This window comes from Antedon mediterranea, chromosome 6, assembly GCF_964355755.1.
Source record: "Antedon mediterranea chromosome 6, ecAntMedi1.1, whole genome shotgun sequence".
NCBI classification, from domain to species: Eukaryota; Metazoa; Echinodermata; class Crinoidea; order Comatulida; family Antedonidae; genus Antedon; species Antedon mediterranea.
The window spans coordinates 6,741,185-6,759,181 of NC_092675.1; the positions used below are offsets into that span (position 1 = coordinate 6,741,185).

At 34.7% G+C, this 17,997-nt stretch overlaps 3 protein-coding genes across 3 annotated transcripts; 2 read left to right on the forward strand and 1 right to left on the reverse strand.

Moving 5' to 3' along the window:
• The first annotated feature begins 208 nt into the window (after nt 1-208).
• On the forward strand, nt 209-3,848 carry LOC140051918 (pancreatic triacylglycerol lipase-like). The gene is made up of 8 exons (XM_072097265.1): nt 209-268; nt 836-1,327; nt 1,618-1,849; nt 2,094-2,213; nt 2,495-2,755; nt 3,101-3,227; nt 3,331-3,525; nt 3,710-3,848. Exons 1-8 carry the CDS (start codon nt 209-211, stop codon nt 3,789-3,791), a joined length of 1,569 nt encoding a protein of 522 aa, XP_071953366.1. The 3' UTR covers nt 3,792-3,848.
• Nucleotides 3,849-6,473: 2,625 nt separating this feature from the next.
• Nucleotides 6,474-9,636, reverse strand: LOC140051919 (pancreatic triacylglycerol lipase-like). Its single transcript, XM_072097266.1, has 6 exons — nt 9,588-9,636; nt 8,607-9,028; nt 8,251-8,365; nt 7,577-7,693; nt 7,320-7,439; nt 6,474-6,920 (listed from the first exon to the last, which is right to left on the reverse strand). The coding sequence occupies exons 1-6, from the start codon at nt 9,634-9,636 to the stop codon at nt 6,526-6,528; spliced, it is 1,218 nt and encodes a 405-aa protein (XP_071953367.1). The 3' UTR covers nt 6,474-6,525.
• Nucleotides 9,637-11,065: 1,429 nt separating this feature from the next.
• On the forward strand, nt 11,066-16,914 carry LOC140051922 (pancreatic triacylglycerol lipase-like). The gene is made up of 9 exons (XM_072097269.1): nt 11,066-11,120; nt 12,066-12,553; nt 13,326-13,440; nt 13,724-13,840; nt 14,333-14,452; nt 14,678-14,938; nt 15,407-15,533; nt 16,249-16,446; nt 16,802-16,914. The coding sequence occupies exons 1-9, from the start codon at nt 11,066-11,068 to the stop codon at nt 16,881-16,883; spliced, it is 1,563 nt and encodes a 520-aa protein (XP_071953370.1). The 3' UTR covers nt 16,884-16,914.
• The last annotated feature ends 1,083 nt before the right edge of the window (nt 16,915-17,997 follow it).

The window sequence follows — 17,997 nt, forward strand, 5'->3', positions numbered from 1 at the left end:
TTTTATTTTTTTTTTATGTATAAAACATTATTTTAATGCTTTGTGTGCTACTAATTGCAATACTTAGAATACAGTTTCTATAAACTAAGTATTTAGACATTTTACTATTTTAACACATTCTTATTTATGGTGTCAACTTATTTATAAGAAGTAATGAAAAAAAAGAAAAGGAGTGGAAAAATTAATGCAAAATCGACCAAATGGAATTATGCAGATACAAGCTGTTATGAAATATAGATATTATCTAATTGATAATACAACAGACAAGGTAGGCTACAACTCTGTCTTGTTTTTTTGTTGTTGTATTTCAACTCATTACGTCTGAGTTCGCGAGAACATGACAGATGATGATATAATCTACAGATATATAAATATGATAAAAGACATTAAGCATTAAACCGTATTAGTACACACGAACCTGCAACACAATGAGGTTTATTTTGACGATTTTCGCCACCATATTTGTGGTACAGGGGGCAGCGAAAGGTAAGTTATAAACATTTCAAATTTATAATCAATATCTCAACAAATATTCCTTCACAAATTTCGGTGTTTTAAGCGCGAGAAGTTATTGTCTGTCATAGGCACAAAAGTCACGTATACCAAGGCCTACTTTAGAGCAGTGACCGTATGCCTATTTCGACTTCAAAATAGCCATAGCCATATCAGGATATAGGAAGATATTCACAATTATCACAATAACCCAATGATGCCGTATCAATCAAATGCATCTCATTGTGTGTATTGATATATTATATACCTCTCCGGCTGGGACGGAAAATAGCAATAGGACACCCAATAAACTCCTACAAGTTAGCTTAAAGTTTCATTTGAGGAACAATGGAATAAGCAGTGTAACAGGCATGAGTACATTTTTCGTTTTTTTCATTTAGATGTTGACATTTTGGATTCAGACACTGTTTGTTACCCAGATTTGGGATGCTTCGATAAAGGCCCTCCCTTCTTTGATCCACTAAATCGTCCGATAAGTTACCTCCCAGACACACGAGACGAAGTCGGCACCGAATTCCTTCTGAACACGAGATCGAATCCAATAACTCCCCAATTTATATATACTACCGATCTATCAACACTGACGTCATCACTCTTCAATCCATCGAAAGAAACGAAAATAGTCTGCCATGGATATACTGAAAGTGCGTATGCTAATTGGATGGTTGAAATGGTTCCAGAATTTCTCAATCATGATGACTTTAACGTAATAAGAGTGAATTGGGCCAAAGGGGCAATGGCTGTGTATGGCCAGTCTACGGCTAACACAAGAATCGTTGGTGCAGAAATTTCATACCTATTAGATAAAATGAAGGTATACAGTATTATTATTTTTTTTTAGCAATGCATGAAACATGGTCAACCGTCCTTGTGATAGAGATCGACCCGTGCGTGTTTTCTATAGGCACGGTCGACCAACGGTGCGCGTGAAATTTAATATTCGTTTATCGACACAGTGAACCGATGTGTGGCATGGTCGGCTGTGCAGATAGATAGTTTCTAAAAGCACTTTCAAACGTTCCGATAGTCAATATTCTGGGATGGGTATTTCAATTATATTTTATTGAATAATAACAATAATAACAAATCAATGTTTTACACTAGATTTTGTACGGATACAGTGCAGACAAAGTGCATATAATTGGGCATAGCCTAGGTGCACACATTGCGGGGTACGCTGGAGAGAAACAGACTGCACCTAAGTTGAAACGTATTACAGGACTTGACCCTGCTGGGCCCTACTTTGAAGATACTGATGTGGTGGTTCGACTCGATCCAAGTGACGCAACGTTTGTAGATGCTATACACACGGATACGGATCCCCTCTATACAACTGGTAAATATAATTTATTTTCACTAGAGCAGAGGAGATATCATTTAGAGAATTAGGAAATGGTGGAGAAAAGGTTTAAGTGTAATTAGACGTGTTAAAAGCACTGATGTGGTCTTTTTTTTTTACCGTGATAATGACGTGATAAACGTTCTTTTAATTATGTGCGTATACCTGAAAATGTTTTAACTTACATTTTTTTTTGCTGGCAAATCTAATTTATGTTGGTTTATCACATTATTCTTTAAAGGAATGGGCATATACATGCCGGTTGCTCATTTTGATTTTTACGTCAATGGCGGACATGACCAACCAGGGTGTGACAAAGGTTTTATAAACCACATTGTTGTAGAAGGTGCGATCTATCAAGGTAATGAGTTGAAATTTTGTTTGAATAAGTCTAATATTGTCATGTTGAAATATGTAGTGGAAGTCTAAAGCGACGGATTCGATATAACTGTTAAGGGTTACACTACACACCGCCGAAGGAACTGTATTTTTGCTCAATGGATGCAATGCAAGAACGTACAGTACATATAACACAAGTAACGGTCGCTTGTGATTGGTCACATTTGCGTATATTCTCTTTGCGTATTTAATGTAAAATATACACTTAATTTGATATTACAAATAGTTCTTTTTTCTTCACAGGTGGGGTACAATTCGTGGCCTGTGAACATTTCAGAGCATGTGACGTCTTCGTTGAATCAATAAACACCCAGTGTTCATTTTTAAGCTACGATTGCACATCCTACGGCTATGAAGATACAGGATATAGCAATTTTATAGATGGTAGATGCTTTGGACCAACAGTAAATCAAGCTCGAATGGGTTTTCATGCCGATGGGCCTATCAGTGGAAAAGAAAACGTCATCTTTTTCTTACGTACTCGTGACAAGCCTGGATACTGTGGTAGGTTATTATAGCGAGATATATAATCGTATGGGATATCGGACCAGCATATGAGAGGCTTGTGTTTGAGACCTACCTGTACTATATTGCTGGTATCATAAGAAAAGCTACTATACTTTCTATGGATGAGACATAATGCCTTTACATGACTCGACTTTGTATATACCATGTACATGTAATGAACATGTGTACGATACATAATATGGTTGTGGCTGCCGCAGGCGTGGGCCGGTTCTAATCAGAATTTCCTCTACTTCCAAACGAATTGTGTACAACTACTACTCCTCCTACTACTAATAATAATGATAGTAATAATTAATTGTATTACTTTGTATTTTCTTTAAGGCCATCCATTCCTTTTCAATGTGTTCATCGATGACCCTGGATGGATAAAGGGAGACAAGGAGATAGGGACTATATTTGTTTCTCTTATTGGACAAGATCAGCAATCTGAGAGAATCTTATTAACACCGTAAGCATCACATTCAAGCAATTTAAAATATTTATATTTATACAGTAATACTTTCCGAATTCCGGGATAAACAATGACCTTGAATGTTTTTTTTTGTTAATAGGGAATCCTTTCTAATGAAGCCAGGGGATGACTATAATTTCGTAGCAGTTTCTGACGTGATTCCAGGCCCAATAGTCGGTGCTACGATTGAGTGGGAGTACGATCCAGACTGGTACAAGCCTTGGGACTGGGACGTTTTCGTCAACCCTGACATATACGTTCACAAAATACTTATCCAAGACAAAGATGGATATACGTAAGTATAAGTACAAAGTTTTCCGTACCACCACTGTATTTCTGAATTCCATCAAGCCATGCTTGTGTCCCTTCAGTTGTAGGCCTCCATGACATGACAATACTATTGCAAACTCTTTACATCATGATGGGATAGCATAATGTTGGTGTCTAATACGTTGTTATTTTACATTGTGTTTTTACAGATACGTGATGTGTGGCGATGATTCTCCAATAAAAGCCAACAAAGGAAGCAAAGCACTTTTTGCCGTTAATTCGTGCAAATAGGCAGATAATGTCGTTAATTCGTGCAAATAGACAAAGGCTGTCTATTATGCTTCACATTCAGCAAACGTATTATTAATTCATAATATTAATGTATTGAATCTCAATTGATTTACTAGATTGCGTATAAACTTATTACAATAAATTATAAAGTGCTCTCATTATGTAATATTACTTTTAATTGTATTTCTTTCTTTCTTTCTTTCTTCAATAATCAGAATTGATCTAATGTAATGAGGAATAAGTAAATAAATTCAATTACACAATTATGAAATTAAATGCTTTGTTCCAATCACATAGCTTGTTGTTTTCTTTCGATCAAATCACCTTAGTTTGTTGTTAGTACTATTAATAATACAGATAATTCAAATAGATAGAACATCCAATTTACAATGACAGTATTTACATCATAATCTCCAAACCTTCCAAGCAATATTTCATTCTTTTTAATATCCTGTGTTCCTGGGACGTACGCGTGTAATAGAAACATTTGACGAGCAAACAACGAACAAACACTCTACCAATACAATGACACCATTATGTTGAGTGAGATACTGAGCAGAAATTTTCACTGGTCCGATTGAAGATTATCATTTAAAAGGAAGGTTTTGTTTTATAATCGTTTTGTTTTATTTACTGGGTGCTAAAAAAAACATCATGTTTTCCTAAAAATGCCAAACACGTGAACAAACATAACTTGTGTGACGATATAGAGGGCGCTCTATATGTTGCAAATAAGGATAATTTATACACTTACGCACACATAACCCTTTCTGACATTATCAGAAAGGGTTATAAACAAGTATAACACAAACCACTGGCAATAGAAGTATAGTTTTAATTAATTTTAATCATTTGGATGAATACGTCATAAATTAGGTGTATTGATTAAGTTAACAAGGTAGGTCTATTAGAATATGATCGCAATACAGTGTGACAATGACTTGTTATCCAAACGCCAACAACAACTGAAGAAGTCAGACTTATATACAGAAGCTGCTATACACAATAAGTTAATCTATTATTAATCAATTAATTATAATACTTATTTTCATTTAAAGCAATAATTCTTGAGAATAAGATTCTCTCATTAAATCTATATTGAGATTGTCCGGTATAGATGTTCTATGTGCAAGTAGAAGAAACAAACTCTTTGGTGGTTCTGTCGGCAACAATACGACTGTCATCACCACACATAGTATACCTGTAAACACATAAGTAAAATGGTTGTAAATTGACGTTATATAGCTTTGTTAACGTGTCGGAATTAGTACAAGTCGTTATAGAGCCTATCGTTGAAGAGCAACCGTATTACTAAATACTTCAGGGCACACTAGTTAGTTTACATAAACAGGTCATATAAAACATACCACATATCTTCGGAAGTATCCATTATTCTTAATATAATGTTAAACCTACACACTTTAATATATGACTTGCCCCAAGTCTGTGTTATTGTCTTTTTTATGTTAGTCGACCAGTCGGCGTTTCGATTTTTGTCTGGAAACAACGAGCTAAAATAGTATACGTATGAAACGTATGCCGACAACATATTTATCTTTTTAGTCGCGTGCAACGCTACTCTACATCTCACTATGTCCGTCGGTTGGTCGGATGGTCGGATATATTAAGTCAAGAAAATATACTATTTAGTATAGTTTATCGTAACAAAAATAGGTGTTGGATATTTTGATATGAAAACATCGTGTTAAGCATTTATTTCTCATACTAACGTTCTTACAGTTATGCTAGAGTTTCTACATTTTAATCTCATGTCATTGAACTTACTGTTTGCCATCTTCAGCTGAAACAACCTCAATTTTATGCACGTATATCTCAGGATTGGTCCAGACGTCCCAATCCCATGGTTTATACCAGTCTGGATCGTAAGTCCATTCCAAATACATGCGCGTCAATTTTCCAGGGTCAGTGTCCGTAACTCCAATGAAGCCATAGTTTTTATCTGGAGCCAGGTATTGTGATTCTCTAAATGAAAACAATAATAAGCAATAGCGTATTCATATTGTTTTATAGATATGTGAGTGATAGTGAGGTACAATAATTGAATTCATCGTGTCGTTGTAAAATAAATATAAGTATTTTCAGATACCAGTCACAGACGAGGGAAAACGGTAACACAAATATAGAAACTATGTTCGTTATGTCAATTTACACACAACGCGGCGGAGTGGACGAGCGGTTTTCGCTGAGGATAGTAACATATTCTACGTGGGACAAACTGAGTGGTTACCGCTTACCGTTACCGCTTGTCTGTTTAAATTGGCCTTAAATTGGCCTTTATGGGAAACAAAGACATTGTAATAAAGACATCTATCAACATTTCCACTGTTATCATAATGAGGTAGTTGTCATCAATCGTCGGTATGTTGATTCCAACCCAACACATAAATGATCATTTACACATACTATTCATTTCTTATTTTCTAACAATTTTTTTGCACCAACCCTGGCTAGCAGAAATATATTTACATCGTATCGTGTCTTACGTGGTTAGAGGAATTGTGCTAGTTTTTCCTCTTGTTCCTTCCAGTATTGCAAACACTTCACCCTTCTCTCTAGTATCCCCTAACCAGCCGGGGTCATCTACATATATCTGGAATCTGTACTGTTCACCTGTAACAAAAATAGAATGCTAATAATCTCATATAAACCATGTCACATGTGACCCTGTGTTTGCCCTATTATTTTTATAATTCTATGATACAAAGTTAATGTATCACGGAACTTGTCTATAATACGGATCACATAATGCATGATTGAGAATCGGGTATATACAACATAGTTGGTATATTGTATTGTTTATATTATAGATTGGTTGAAAAAAAATGTTTAATATAGCATATATCTTACCACAGTATTCATACTCATCTCTTGTATTCGAGAAGTACATAACATTTGTAACCCCTGCTGGTGGTTTACTGTCGATAGAATGGAACCCCATCTGCACGCCCTTGTTGTCGTAACACTTGCCGTTTCTGTAATCCTCGTATCCATCGTCATCTTGGCCGTACTGTGTGCATTCAAAGGAAGTGAATTTACACCTACTGTTGATTGACTCGGTGAAGTATTCGTAGGATCGTACGTGGTTGCACGCAACGTACTGAACTCCCCCTTCAAAATAAAAACAAAGTTAGTAGTGAGTATTACCATAGTCCAAAATGTTATTCTTAATATTAAAAATAATATAGACTTTGTGATGCCCTATGTTATAAATAATACATTGCGTTGAGTCCAGAGCTTTGTATGCTGTAATAGATTTGGAATCAGGGACCCTAAACCTAACAATATAGGTTTAACTGTGTCTATGATAACGAATCGACCAAATTGTATCCGACACTACTTAACAAAAAAACAAACGAAACCTGACTTACTGTATGCTAATAGTACCTCCTTATGACGTGTTAGTTCGTTGCAAAATCGACAAATTTCTATAATTACAACCTATATGAAAAATCCAAAATCCTAGAATCGTCAACGTACAAACAATCTAGTGATTTAACATATGCTTACCGTCGTAAATTCCCCCAGACGTTCTGATATTCGCAATTAATGATTGGTCACATCCGGGTTGATCGGTTCCACCATTGGCGTAAAAATCCATATGACCGACTGGCTCGAATATTCCGCAACCTACGTATAAAAAAAAAATAATAAAGAAAAACAAATTATATAGCTGTCACTTCTTGACATGAGTGTATATAAATGGTAAGATATCAAGTATCAATAATAACATACTTATTAAACTTGATTAGAAGAAGAGTTATTACCAATAGTGTAGAATGGGTCGGTATCTGTATGAATAGCATCAACAAAAGAAGCGTCGGATGGATCTAAACGAACGATAATGTCGGTACCTTCAAAATAAGGCCCTGCTGGGTCCATTCCTAAAAAAAAGGAGAGATTTAACTTTAACAAGAGAAAGACACCAGAACCCAAAACATTTGGCAGAAAGGAAGATGTTTAGAGATGAAGTGTTTAATATGGAATGATTTGCAGGAATAAACATTCGTCGCATACCTTTGATTCACCTTAAAATAACACATACACAAATTAACAAAATACATACCATATACATACAAATATATCGGATCGGAACGGAAGATGGATTTCTTTTACATATTTTACTTACTGTATAAAGGGTTTTCACACCTGTTCCGGCACGATTCCGAAACATTGACGTTCGATTTGCCGGACCGGAACCGTTCCAGAACAGGTGTGAAAGATCCTTAAAGGTTGTCTATGGTTCCCTCTTTAACAGTTTTAATAAATAATAGATAAATGAGATAAATGTTGTTGTTTTTGTCAAACTAGTGATAATAAAAAGTGCGATTTGCCCAAATATGGTAATGATATGACATCATAATGGTCATATATCACATTTTGTTGTCACATACAGTTTGAAAGTGTAGACAGACAGAGGTTTAGAATGCACTCGGCTTACCAGTGATCCTTGCGAGTTTTGGATTTGTCTGTCTTTCACCAGCATATCCAGCAACATGTGAGCCCAAGCTATGACCAATGATGTGGACCTTATCAGCTGTATAGCCATAAAGTTCCTTTAAAATTAAAAGAATTTAAATAATTTAATATTTAGCTGAACACGGAGATATTTCGACATTAACTGTGCGCATCAATATCCATATAGGCCTACATTATGTACGTACTGTATCGGCCTATGTGCTGTGTAAATAAATGGCCTAGGTCAGGAGTCTAGGGCAGAAGAAGTATAGTGAATTAACAATGCTTGTTTAGTATTTACTGTTATAAACCTTGAAATAATGTAAATGTAAATCTTACCTTTAATTTGTCAATAAGAAAAGATATTTCAGCGCCAACAATCCGTGTATTGGCTGTTGCTTGACCGTATGTAGCAGTGGACCCTTTGCCCCAGTCGACTCGAATCACATTGTAATCACCAGCGTTAAGAAATTCCGTTGCCATATCTTCTATCCACCACACGAGCCCATTTTCCATATACCCATGAGAGATGAATTTTGTCTCTACACCCGGGTTAAAATGAGATCCTGATATTGTTGATAGATCAGCTGTGGATAGTTCATCGTAAGATACTGGGTTGGAGCGTGTGTTCAAGAAAAAACGGGTTCGGACATCTTCGCGATTATCCGGAAGATAGCTAATCGGACGATCGGGCAAGTCGTAAAATGGCTTTCCTTTATCGAAACAACCGAGATCTGGATAGCAAACAGTATCACTACCGACTACAAAAATAAAATAATAGAAAATAGTAATAATAAAGAATATCCATTGTTCTTAAGTTCTTTGTTTACATTTCTCACTGCCTTTTGTTAGGCTTTCTCAGTGATGGTTGCTCTGCCTTGTTTTTGGCCTAGCTGTTTGTGTTGGGTTTCAATTTAATTTGTTAAGCTACATACCCACATCACTGAGAACACCTGTTAGTTATGTACTGGCTGGTCTATGCACCTTAAATTGCCAGTAAACGGAAGCAGTGATGTGGATTCGATTGGTCTTGTTTTATTTCGGTTTTTGTCAAAATTATCAGTAGTATTTATGTTTCAAGGTTTATATTTTTATATGTTTTTTCATGGTTTTTCACTAGCGCCTTGAGCATTTTTGTGGATATGTGCGCTATATAAATCTTATTATTATTATTATTATTATTAATACAGAGTAGAGGAATGGTAATTGAAAATAACAAAGAAGTTTAAAATAGAGTATAGAAGTACACGTTTAATCGTCTGCGTACCTGTAAATGAATATGAAATTTGTCATTATTGTAACTAATTAAACCATACTTACTTGCAAGTGTAGCAACGACAAACACGTTAAACAGGAACAAAACCTTCATGTCGAGAAAATATGTTGTAATGCTGTTTGATGAAACATACGTTACGACATGACTTTATATTGTCTAGTTTTCGGAATTTAGAAGGATAACAGCTATTGGTTTATGCAGCTTACGTGGCTCATGAGGTAATCAATGCATTTCGGAAGCTTCAGATCTCTGATTGTTAATAATTATGACAAATTAACAGTACTAAAGCAAATTAGTTAAAATAATCTTATCAAAGTTAATTAACACCAAAGCAAGGTAAATTGTAAATAAACATGCTAAAGCAAATTAGTTAAAATAATCTTATCAAAGTTAATTAACACCAAAGCAAGGTAAATTGTAAATAAACATGACCACGGGATCTAAACAAAATGTAACACTATAACACTTCACTTGACAATAACAAACATTCTAAGGTGGTTTTACCTTGTGAGGTGCCTCTGTAAAACAATAATATTGAAAAAAAAAATAAATTAAAAAATGATTACTAAACATTTTACATAAAATTGTTTATTTATTATACATATTGTATTTCTATTGTTTTTATATTGATTTTATTGTGTTTATCCTATTCTTTACATTTCTGGAATAAAAAGTATCCTGAGGACGGTCAAAGCATATTGATCGAAACGCAACAGTTCTATACATGGTGTACCGCAAACTTATATCAACATTTGATTTCGCCATGCAAACCTTCAAACAATATAAAAAATATACTTTTGGAAATTTGGAAAGTTGATACTGTGTTCATGGACTAAAGAATATTCTATTCTTAAGTCAATGCTTTGTTATATCAACTCTTAGCAAGGATAACGAAATTTTTCACCAAGAAGATGTTAACATACCAGTATTATTATAAAACGACAATGCTAGAATGTTCCAGATAACACATACACATTCAACAGATGATAGAAGATAAGCATGCCACTTAGCGCAATATCACATATGGTAAGCGTCTGAGATGACGACATCTGTTGTTTTGTTAACGATAAAAATTAATTTCGAAATTTCTAATGAGATGAGATAAGATTTTGATCAAACTAACAAAATAGATAAGCGATGCCACATCTGTTATATTGTAACAATTATTAGTTATATATTTTGTTAAATGGTATTGTTTATGTCTGTTTTGTTAAAAGGTTGTGTTTATGTCAGAGAAGAGTGCCTTCTATAACTAATTTCTTTAAAGTAACATCGTTAAGAAAGAATATATTAAATATTTTATATATTCAAAATTAATTCATGAATTTATCAATTTATTAAATTAATAATTAATGACGTAAGAATGAACAAGTGGTGGTGGCGTGCGTGTATCTTCTTTATCTCGTTCCATCGTTTCTTTTCAGGTCAATGTTGTTATCAACTAAATATTAAAGAATATTTAATTTGTTATTAAATGTCAGTTAGACTTATTTCTAAACTGCATCTTTGCCAGACTGTCAAGATGAATTTAGTGAAGATTCTGTTGTTTTGTGTTACAATTTCTATAACGTATGCTGGTGAGTACTTACTCTGTTTGGTTAACGATCAGTTATGTTTCTATATTTAAATAATTATCATTCGCTTTAATTATAAGTGACGAACAAAGTCATTGATTCCTGGACAAAACAAGGCCATATACATGGCTGTAGTTGCGTGCTCAAGTTAGTGTTTTCCGACCAACTAACCGAATAGAACGACCGACCGACATAGTGAGCTAGCTGTAGAGTCGCGTTGCACTAAAAAATATGTTTATAATTTAATTTTACTATGTATTTCCAAAACTTGATGAAAATACGTAGGCCTATTGTACACAAGAGAAATAACATACTGAATATTGGATCCTGTATTTTAAACTGCAGTGTATTATTAAACATTTTCTGATTTTTATTTTTATATACATTAGACCAATAAAAGATGAATTTAATTGAATTGATACTGGATCAGACGTTGTCAGTTATGCCACGAAATGTTTAGACTTAATTGGCTTACTTTTTCATTAATTAGAAAGATTAAACTACGTCATTTAATAGATGCAAGAGTTAAAATAAAAAATCTATGTATAAATTTGAGCTAAAATGATGTGTTTTCTGAAGCTTTCTACTAAACCGCGTTTTTGCAAAAGTGACGAAGACGTTTGTCGGAGGGATAGAGTTAAGAATATTCTTATTTCAACGATTAAAAAAACAAGATAATTTATTGGTAGAATCTTCCAAATGAGTATATTATACTAAATATTAAAGAAAAATAGTATGACTGGTGAATTCGGAGGTCATAACTCGTTTGTATTATAATGTGTTAAGTTGGAAAATGTGATGTTAGCGAAAGGGGTCCATATGGGTACCCCCATTTAGGAGATACCCCACTAGGGGACAATTGTCGGGTTCCGAAGATGTCCTCTTAATAGTGGTTCCACTGTATACAATCGAGTAGGCCTATAAAAATACTCTGCTTGTGTTTCATAGTTTTATTCCATCACTTTGTACTATCTAAAAATTCAAATATATTATCACTGTATTTATTTATATTTTTAGCCGACCAGACAGTATGCTACACCGATTTAGGTTGTTTTGATAAAGGATGGCCATTTTATGATATCCCCGATAGACCAGTTAGCTATCTCCCTGACACCAGAGAAGATGTCGGTACCGAATTTCAATTGAACACACGAAAGAACCCAATTGCCCCTCAGTATCTATTAGCTAGTAACACCACTACCATAAGCAATTCTTGGTTCAACCCTAAGCATCCGACCATATTCATATGCCATGGCTACGCGGAAAACTCGGATGTTGATTGGGTGCATACACTGGGCACAACGTTTATAAATAACGGTGACGTAAACATCATCAGAATAAACTGGGAAAAGGGCGCCACCATTTTGTATGGTCAATCAGCGGCAAATGCCAGAATTGTAGGAGCTGAGGCTTCATTTTTGATTGACAAAATAAAGGTAATTCAATTACATTATTAGATACCACCAAAGAACTTGTAACACAAGAATCTCCTGTTCTTCAATTTGCATTCAAAACACAGTATCGGAAGTACAGGGTTAAAAGGTCAAACTGGGCGACGCCATTTCACAGCATGGAGCAGCGCCCCCTCCAAACTAGGAAGTCAATTACTCTACCCCCCTAGAGTATTAGCAGATCCCCTCTATGATTTTGACTTTCTAATTTGATGCGGGCGCCCTACTCCTCAGTCAATTACTCTATCCCCCTAGAGTATTAGCAGATCCCCTCTATGGTTTTGACTTTCTAATTTGATGCGGGCGCCCTACTCCATGGCTCACAATGGCGCCACCCATAGCTCTATTCTATCCCACAATGCCTTTCGAAATTGTTACGCGCTTCGGACGAACAGGAGATTCTTGTGTTATAAGTTCTTTGATACCACGTACACAGTTATTATAGTATAGAAAGTTTCTCAAAACAACGTTGTCTTTCAAATTCAAATGTTCTGTTTATTGGACAATTATAATTATTGGGATTATCTTTCACATAAACATATAAACTATATTAAAATGTTCTCAATATTGTTACAGTTCCCCTGAAAAACTCTGTATAACATAGTCAGAATCAAAAGAAAATGTTTATTATTACTGTAAAAAATTCAATACAAATTGAAATAAAAATTGGATGAGCTCATAAAGAGAAGAACTTATTCGTATATTATTTCATATTCACTATTGATTTTGTTGGTTTACTTGATATTGTTGTTTTTAGTCTCTGTATGGCTACAATGCTTCTAACATCCATATGATTGGCCACAATCTTGGCGCGCATATAATGGGATACGCGGGAGAAAGGCAGACGAGTCCAAAGATTGGAAGAATCACTGGTAAATAAACCTTTTTCTAGTCTATGAGCGCCTTCCAGGAGGCTATGTTTGAATAACGCAGCTTCTAAGGTCTATCTCATAAACATAACGGTACGTTCCGCAAGACAAACCAAATTTTCTTGGATTGGCCACTCCTAGATTACAATTATCAGTGACAAATGCACTAAAGTTACATATGGTAAAATTCCTCTCTCTCTAAAATAAATGGAAACCTTGGAAAAACAACTGATAAAATAACTTGTTTATTACTTTAATATTCATCCAAAATGACATTTAAATTCAGGATTAGACCCAGCAGGTCCCTATTTTGATGGTACAAACAAAGCCGTACGACTAGATCCAACAGATGCTGAGTTTATTGATGTCATTCACACAGACACAGATCCTGTATATACTACAGGTATGTTATTACGCTTTACAGAACTGAGTTTGGAACAACTATAAATTGTTACTACTCGGGAGATTTTCGATAAAACTGTCCTCACACTAGGCAATCCTGGTTACATCTTGCATTTGTTGGAGGTGTGAAAAGGGTATAAGTTAAAAATTCAGATAAATTAAAATAGCAGAAAGTGTTAGTTGGAAACATTAATAAAGTAAATAATGTAGGCATAAATAATTCTGGGGCTCTTAATTGCAGGTGTGAAAAGACTATAATGGTTGAAACACAATAGATCGATAACTGCAACGGTTTCTTAAACGTATAGACTACACTGATTTTATTGGGGTACCCGGAATGACTCTAATCAGTAACGAATTATTTGCCAATTCATAAAATAATAACATAATTTTGAGAAAGAAGGCTTTACTTCATTAAACTTGGTTCTACAAGAAGGAGTGTTTAGTATACCTTTTCCCTTTAATATTTAAATTACAATCATTTTCTTTGCAGGAATGGGCATATATATGCCTGTAGGACACATGGACTTTTATCCAAACGGTGGCAGACAACAACCCGGATGCGATCGTGGATTGTTTGAACAAATCGTCCTAGAGGGTGAACTCTATCAAGGTAATTTTAACAAAATACAAGTTGATTATTAATGCATTGTCTATAATAGTGTTTTCTAATGACAGAAACGGCAATTTAAATTGCGCCCTCTACATCGTCACACAAAAATGTTCTTATGTGCTGCGCCCTCTACATCGTCACACAAATCTGGTTTCTTAAGGCTAAACGTATCTAACAACAACTAAATCCAATTAAATCATCAGTTATGGGTTATTTTATTTATAGGTGGAGTAGAATACGGATTTTGTGATCATTATCGGGCAATTGACATTTACCAGGATTCTATCAATAGTAAAGATATATTTACCGCCTTCGATAGTAAAACTTACGGCTACGGAAAAGCAGCGCATCAAGCCTTTGAGGATGGTGACATCTTTGACCAAAATTCTAAAGTTGAGATGGGACATTATGCTGACGTACACTTCACTCCTGGTGACAATAGCAGAATATTTTATTCTGCTACTAGAGGAGACGCACCATTTGCCGGTAAAACTTGTGGTGTTGAAATTTCATACACTTTTAGCCAATTACAGGATGAACACAGATAATTATATCGTGCTTAAATAAAGTCTCATATGAGGCGTAGAGGGTAGTTTTAGGGCAGGATTGAACCATGACCTTGGAGAAACAATCACGTTAACCAAAGCTGGAGCTCCACATTATTCTTACGAAATTAATCACAATCAACACCATACAGTTCTGTCTACACTGATGATGTCATATCACTACCATAATATTTAGGCATATCATCACTACCATATATGGTCACATCACTTGTTGTCAAACTAGTTTTATTGTGTAGACAGAGCTTAAGATCATCATCATTGTCATCTTCAAGTATGAAAACAAGCTCTCCTTCTCGACTCTTTCCATCCCTCCCACGGGACATTGTCTAATAAACATTATTAATCTTAAAAAAATAATTATAACAATATTACAACTCATATTTTTAAGGGTTTCAGTACCATTTTGACGTTTACATTGACGATCCAGGATGGTGGAAGGGAGACAGTGAGAAGGGCACCATATTCATTACTCTTATAGGGTCAGACGCAACTACCAATCGTATTCAGCTTACACGGTAAGCAATGCATAAATAAACAGATCGTAAGAGACTGACAAAGATGAATAGAACATGAAAAGTAATAATGAATAAACATAATAAATGTTGATTATAAAAACCTGGTGAATATAAAAAAGAAGATGAATATAATAGTAGTATGCATATAATTTCGAATATTAATAATTCAAATTGTCACTTTAATAATCAATATTATAAATTACAATTTTTTTTCATTTCACCTTATTTAATAAGGGTGACCCTAAACAGCGTATGCTGACAATCAAGGGGCCCTCTTGATGAGTGTGACAGTGGCTGTGTGCATACTAGTAAACTGGGGTAACCCCCTACTCGTCTTGAAAGACGTACTAGGTTCTTTAAAGTGCACATGAGCCAGATGTGTACACTGGACCTACGGTTTATAGTCCTTATCCGAGAAGACTCGTTCTACCACCAGAACAATGGAGCGAGTGAGGCTCGAAAACTTGTCGATGTTAGTATGGCAAGGTATTACGGTTCCACTTTCATAACCGCTTATCACTCACTTGCTCGGTGAAATAGGCGTATTATCATTATTTTGGTGACGTTATCTCTTGACTTCTTGTGTAAAACGTTGCGAATCAAACTGCACAAACTTTTATTTATACTCCTATCAGCATATAAATATTGGTTTGCATTCATAAACTATTATTATGATGATTACAGCATATTCATTGTTAACTGTAATTTATTTCAGTGATTCGTTGTACATCACACCAAATGAACACATCAAAGTTGTTGCTATGGCTGACATAGATCCGGGTAAATTATCTGGTCTTTACTTTGAATGGGAATATGATCCTGATTGGTACAAACCATGGGATTGGGATTTGTGGACCAATCCCGAAATCTACGTCCACAAAATTGAAATTAAATCAGGTGATATAGGAGACAGGTATGTGAACCTCTTAATCATTATTATACAGTAAAATCTGTAGCATTGTGACAATTTCAATTACACAATTTCTGTAATTATATTTACAGTGGTGAATAGAAAAAAAACCCTGTATGCTAAATGTATATCTAGTTTCCAGGATCTACAATAGTTATTATTTATACACAATGTAACTTTAACAATGAACTTAGTTAGTAAGCCTACTCAAATAAAATATTTCAAATCTGTCATTTATTAGATGATTTATAGATATAATATATAGATATAATTGTATCATATTTTTAAACTTAATAACAGTAATGATACATTTGAATTGATTAAACACAAATGTGTTTATTATTTCGTTTTCTTTTAGTTACATTATGTGTAGCAGTGACGAAGAGATTGAAGCCAACACCGACATACGGGCATTTTTCTCAATGTCTGATTGCAAGTAAACAAATGACGTCATTTATATCAAGAGTTGACCACGTGATATATAATATAAGTAGATTATAATGGTAATTATACCAAAGATAATATAAAAAAATATCCTGTTTTACACTGATACACTACATAGACCAACTTTAACTTGGTTACTATGAATATTTTTTAAATAATTTTATGAAATAATAGAAATAGACACATCCAAATCTCAGGTTTAGAAGCTTTGGTGGACCAATAATAATTTAATATAACGTCAGGGAAGATCATTCTTCCCTGATAAAACTAAGTTTACTGTGGCCTTATTTAGAACTCATAACTCAAATAGTCTCAAAATTATGATATGATTGTTGGAACTAATACTTCATAGCTTACAACGTAAGAAAAATAAAGCAAATACATAAAACTATAAAGATTTCCTGTTCATTTTTTTTAACGTACGCAGTTATATCAGCATGAAGAAGCATTCACTTAAAAACAAATTTTGTTTCGTTTTTTTCAATAGTTTGGATAGCACCAGGCCTTGCTTCGATTATATCTAGTACATATGTCTATAAAAGCTTGGTTCTCACCAGGACGCAACGCAAAGACGCAAGTGCAGCACAAACACACATTACTTACGTAGCGATGCGGCGCCATAGTGGGAACTAAGCTTTATTAATACAACGTATTAAAAAAATAATTCAGCTTACGCTTGGTGAATTTGGATTTAAAGCGTGGTTACCACTAGCGACGCAATGTAACGCAATCTACGCAACGTAAGCAAATGCCCTTCTAATAATTGTGTTTGCCTCCGCCTGCGTGAAATCAAACCTGCGATGTTTGCAGCACTATTGCGTCGTTGGTTCCCACTTGTGATTACGCAATACAACACTTTGCGTCGATATGTCGCTGCGTTGCGTTCTTGTGGGAACCACGCTTGAGCAAGCACAACTAACTGGTACTGCATGTTTACTGAAAGCCATACATTTGTTTGGTTTTTAAGGCCTAAATTGTTATCTTGTTTGTATGACAAACGGACACTAAAATCTTGATGCTTTCTGATGTGAAATTTCAGTAGAAAATCCAGATGTGTTAATGTAGTGATAATGAAGTGATTAGCACTACACGTACACCCAATGTTAGGAA

Bases quoted from the DNA above. Each gene is read 5' to 3' on its own strand.
- LOC140051922 (XM_072097269.1), top strand. From the start codon at position 11,066: ATGAATTTAGTGAAGATTCTGTTGTTTTGTGTTACAATTTCTATAACG. The intron at 12,554-13,325 runs GTAATTCAATTA...TGTTGTTTTTAG, and splicing joins TTTTGATTGACAAAATAAAG to TCTCTGTATGGCTACAATGC. The intron at 16,447-16,801 runs GTATGTGAACCT...GTTTTCTTTTAG, and splicing joins TCAGGTGATATAGGAGACAG to TTACATTATGTGTAGCAGTG.
- LOC140051918 (XM_072097265.1), top strand. From the start codon at position 209: ATGCAGATACAAGCTGTTATGAAATATAGATATTATCTAATTGATAAT. The intron at 1,850-2,093 runs GTAAATATAATT...TATTCTTTAAAG, and splicing joins GGATCCCCTCTATACAACTG to GAATGGGCATATACATGCCG. The intron at 3,526-3,709 runs GTAAGTATAAGT...GTGTTTTTACAG, and splicing joins CAAGACAAAGATGGATATAC to ATACGTGATGTGTGGCGATG.
- LOC140051919 (XM_072097266.1), bottom strand. From the start codon at position 9,636: ATGAAGGTTTTGTTCCTGTTTAACGTGTTTGTCGTTGCTACACTTGCA. The intron at 7,694-8,250 runs GTAAGCCGAGTG...CCTTTTTTTTAG, and splicing joins AAAACTCGCAAGGATCACTG to GAATGGACCCAGCAGGGCCT. The intron at 6,921-7,319 runs GTAAGCATATGT...TTTATTTTGAAG, and splicing joins GTCTGGGGGAATTTACGACG to GGGGAGTTCAGTACGTTGCG.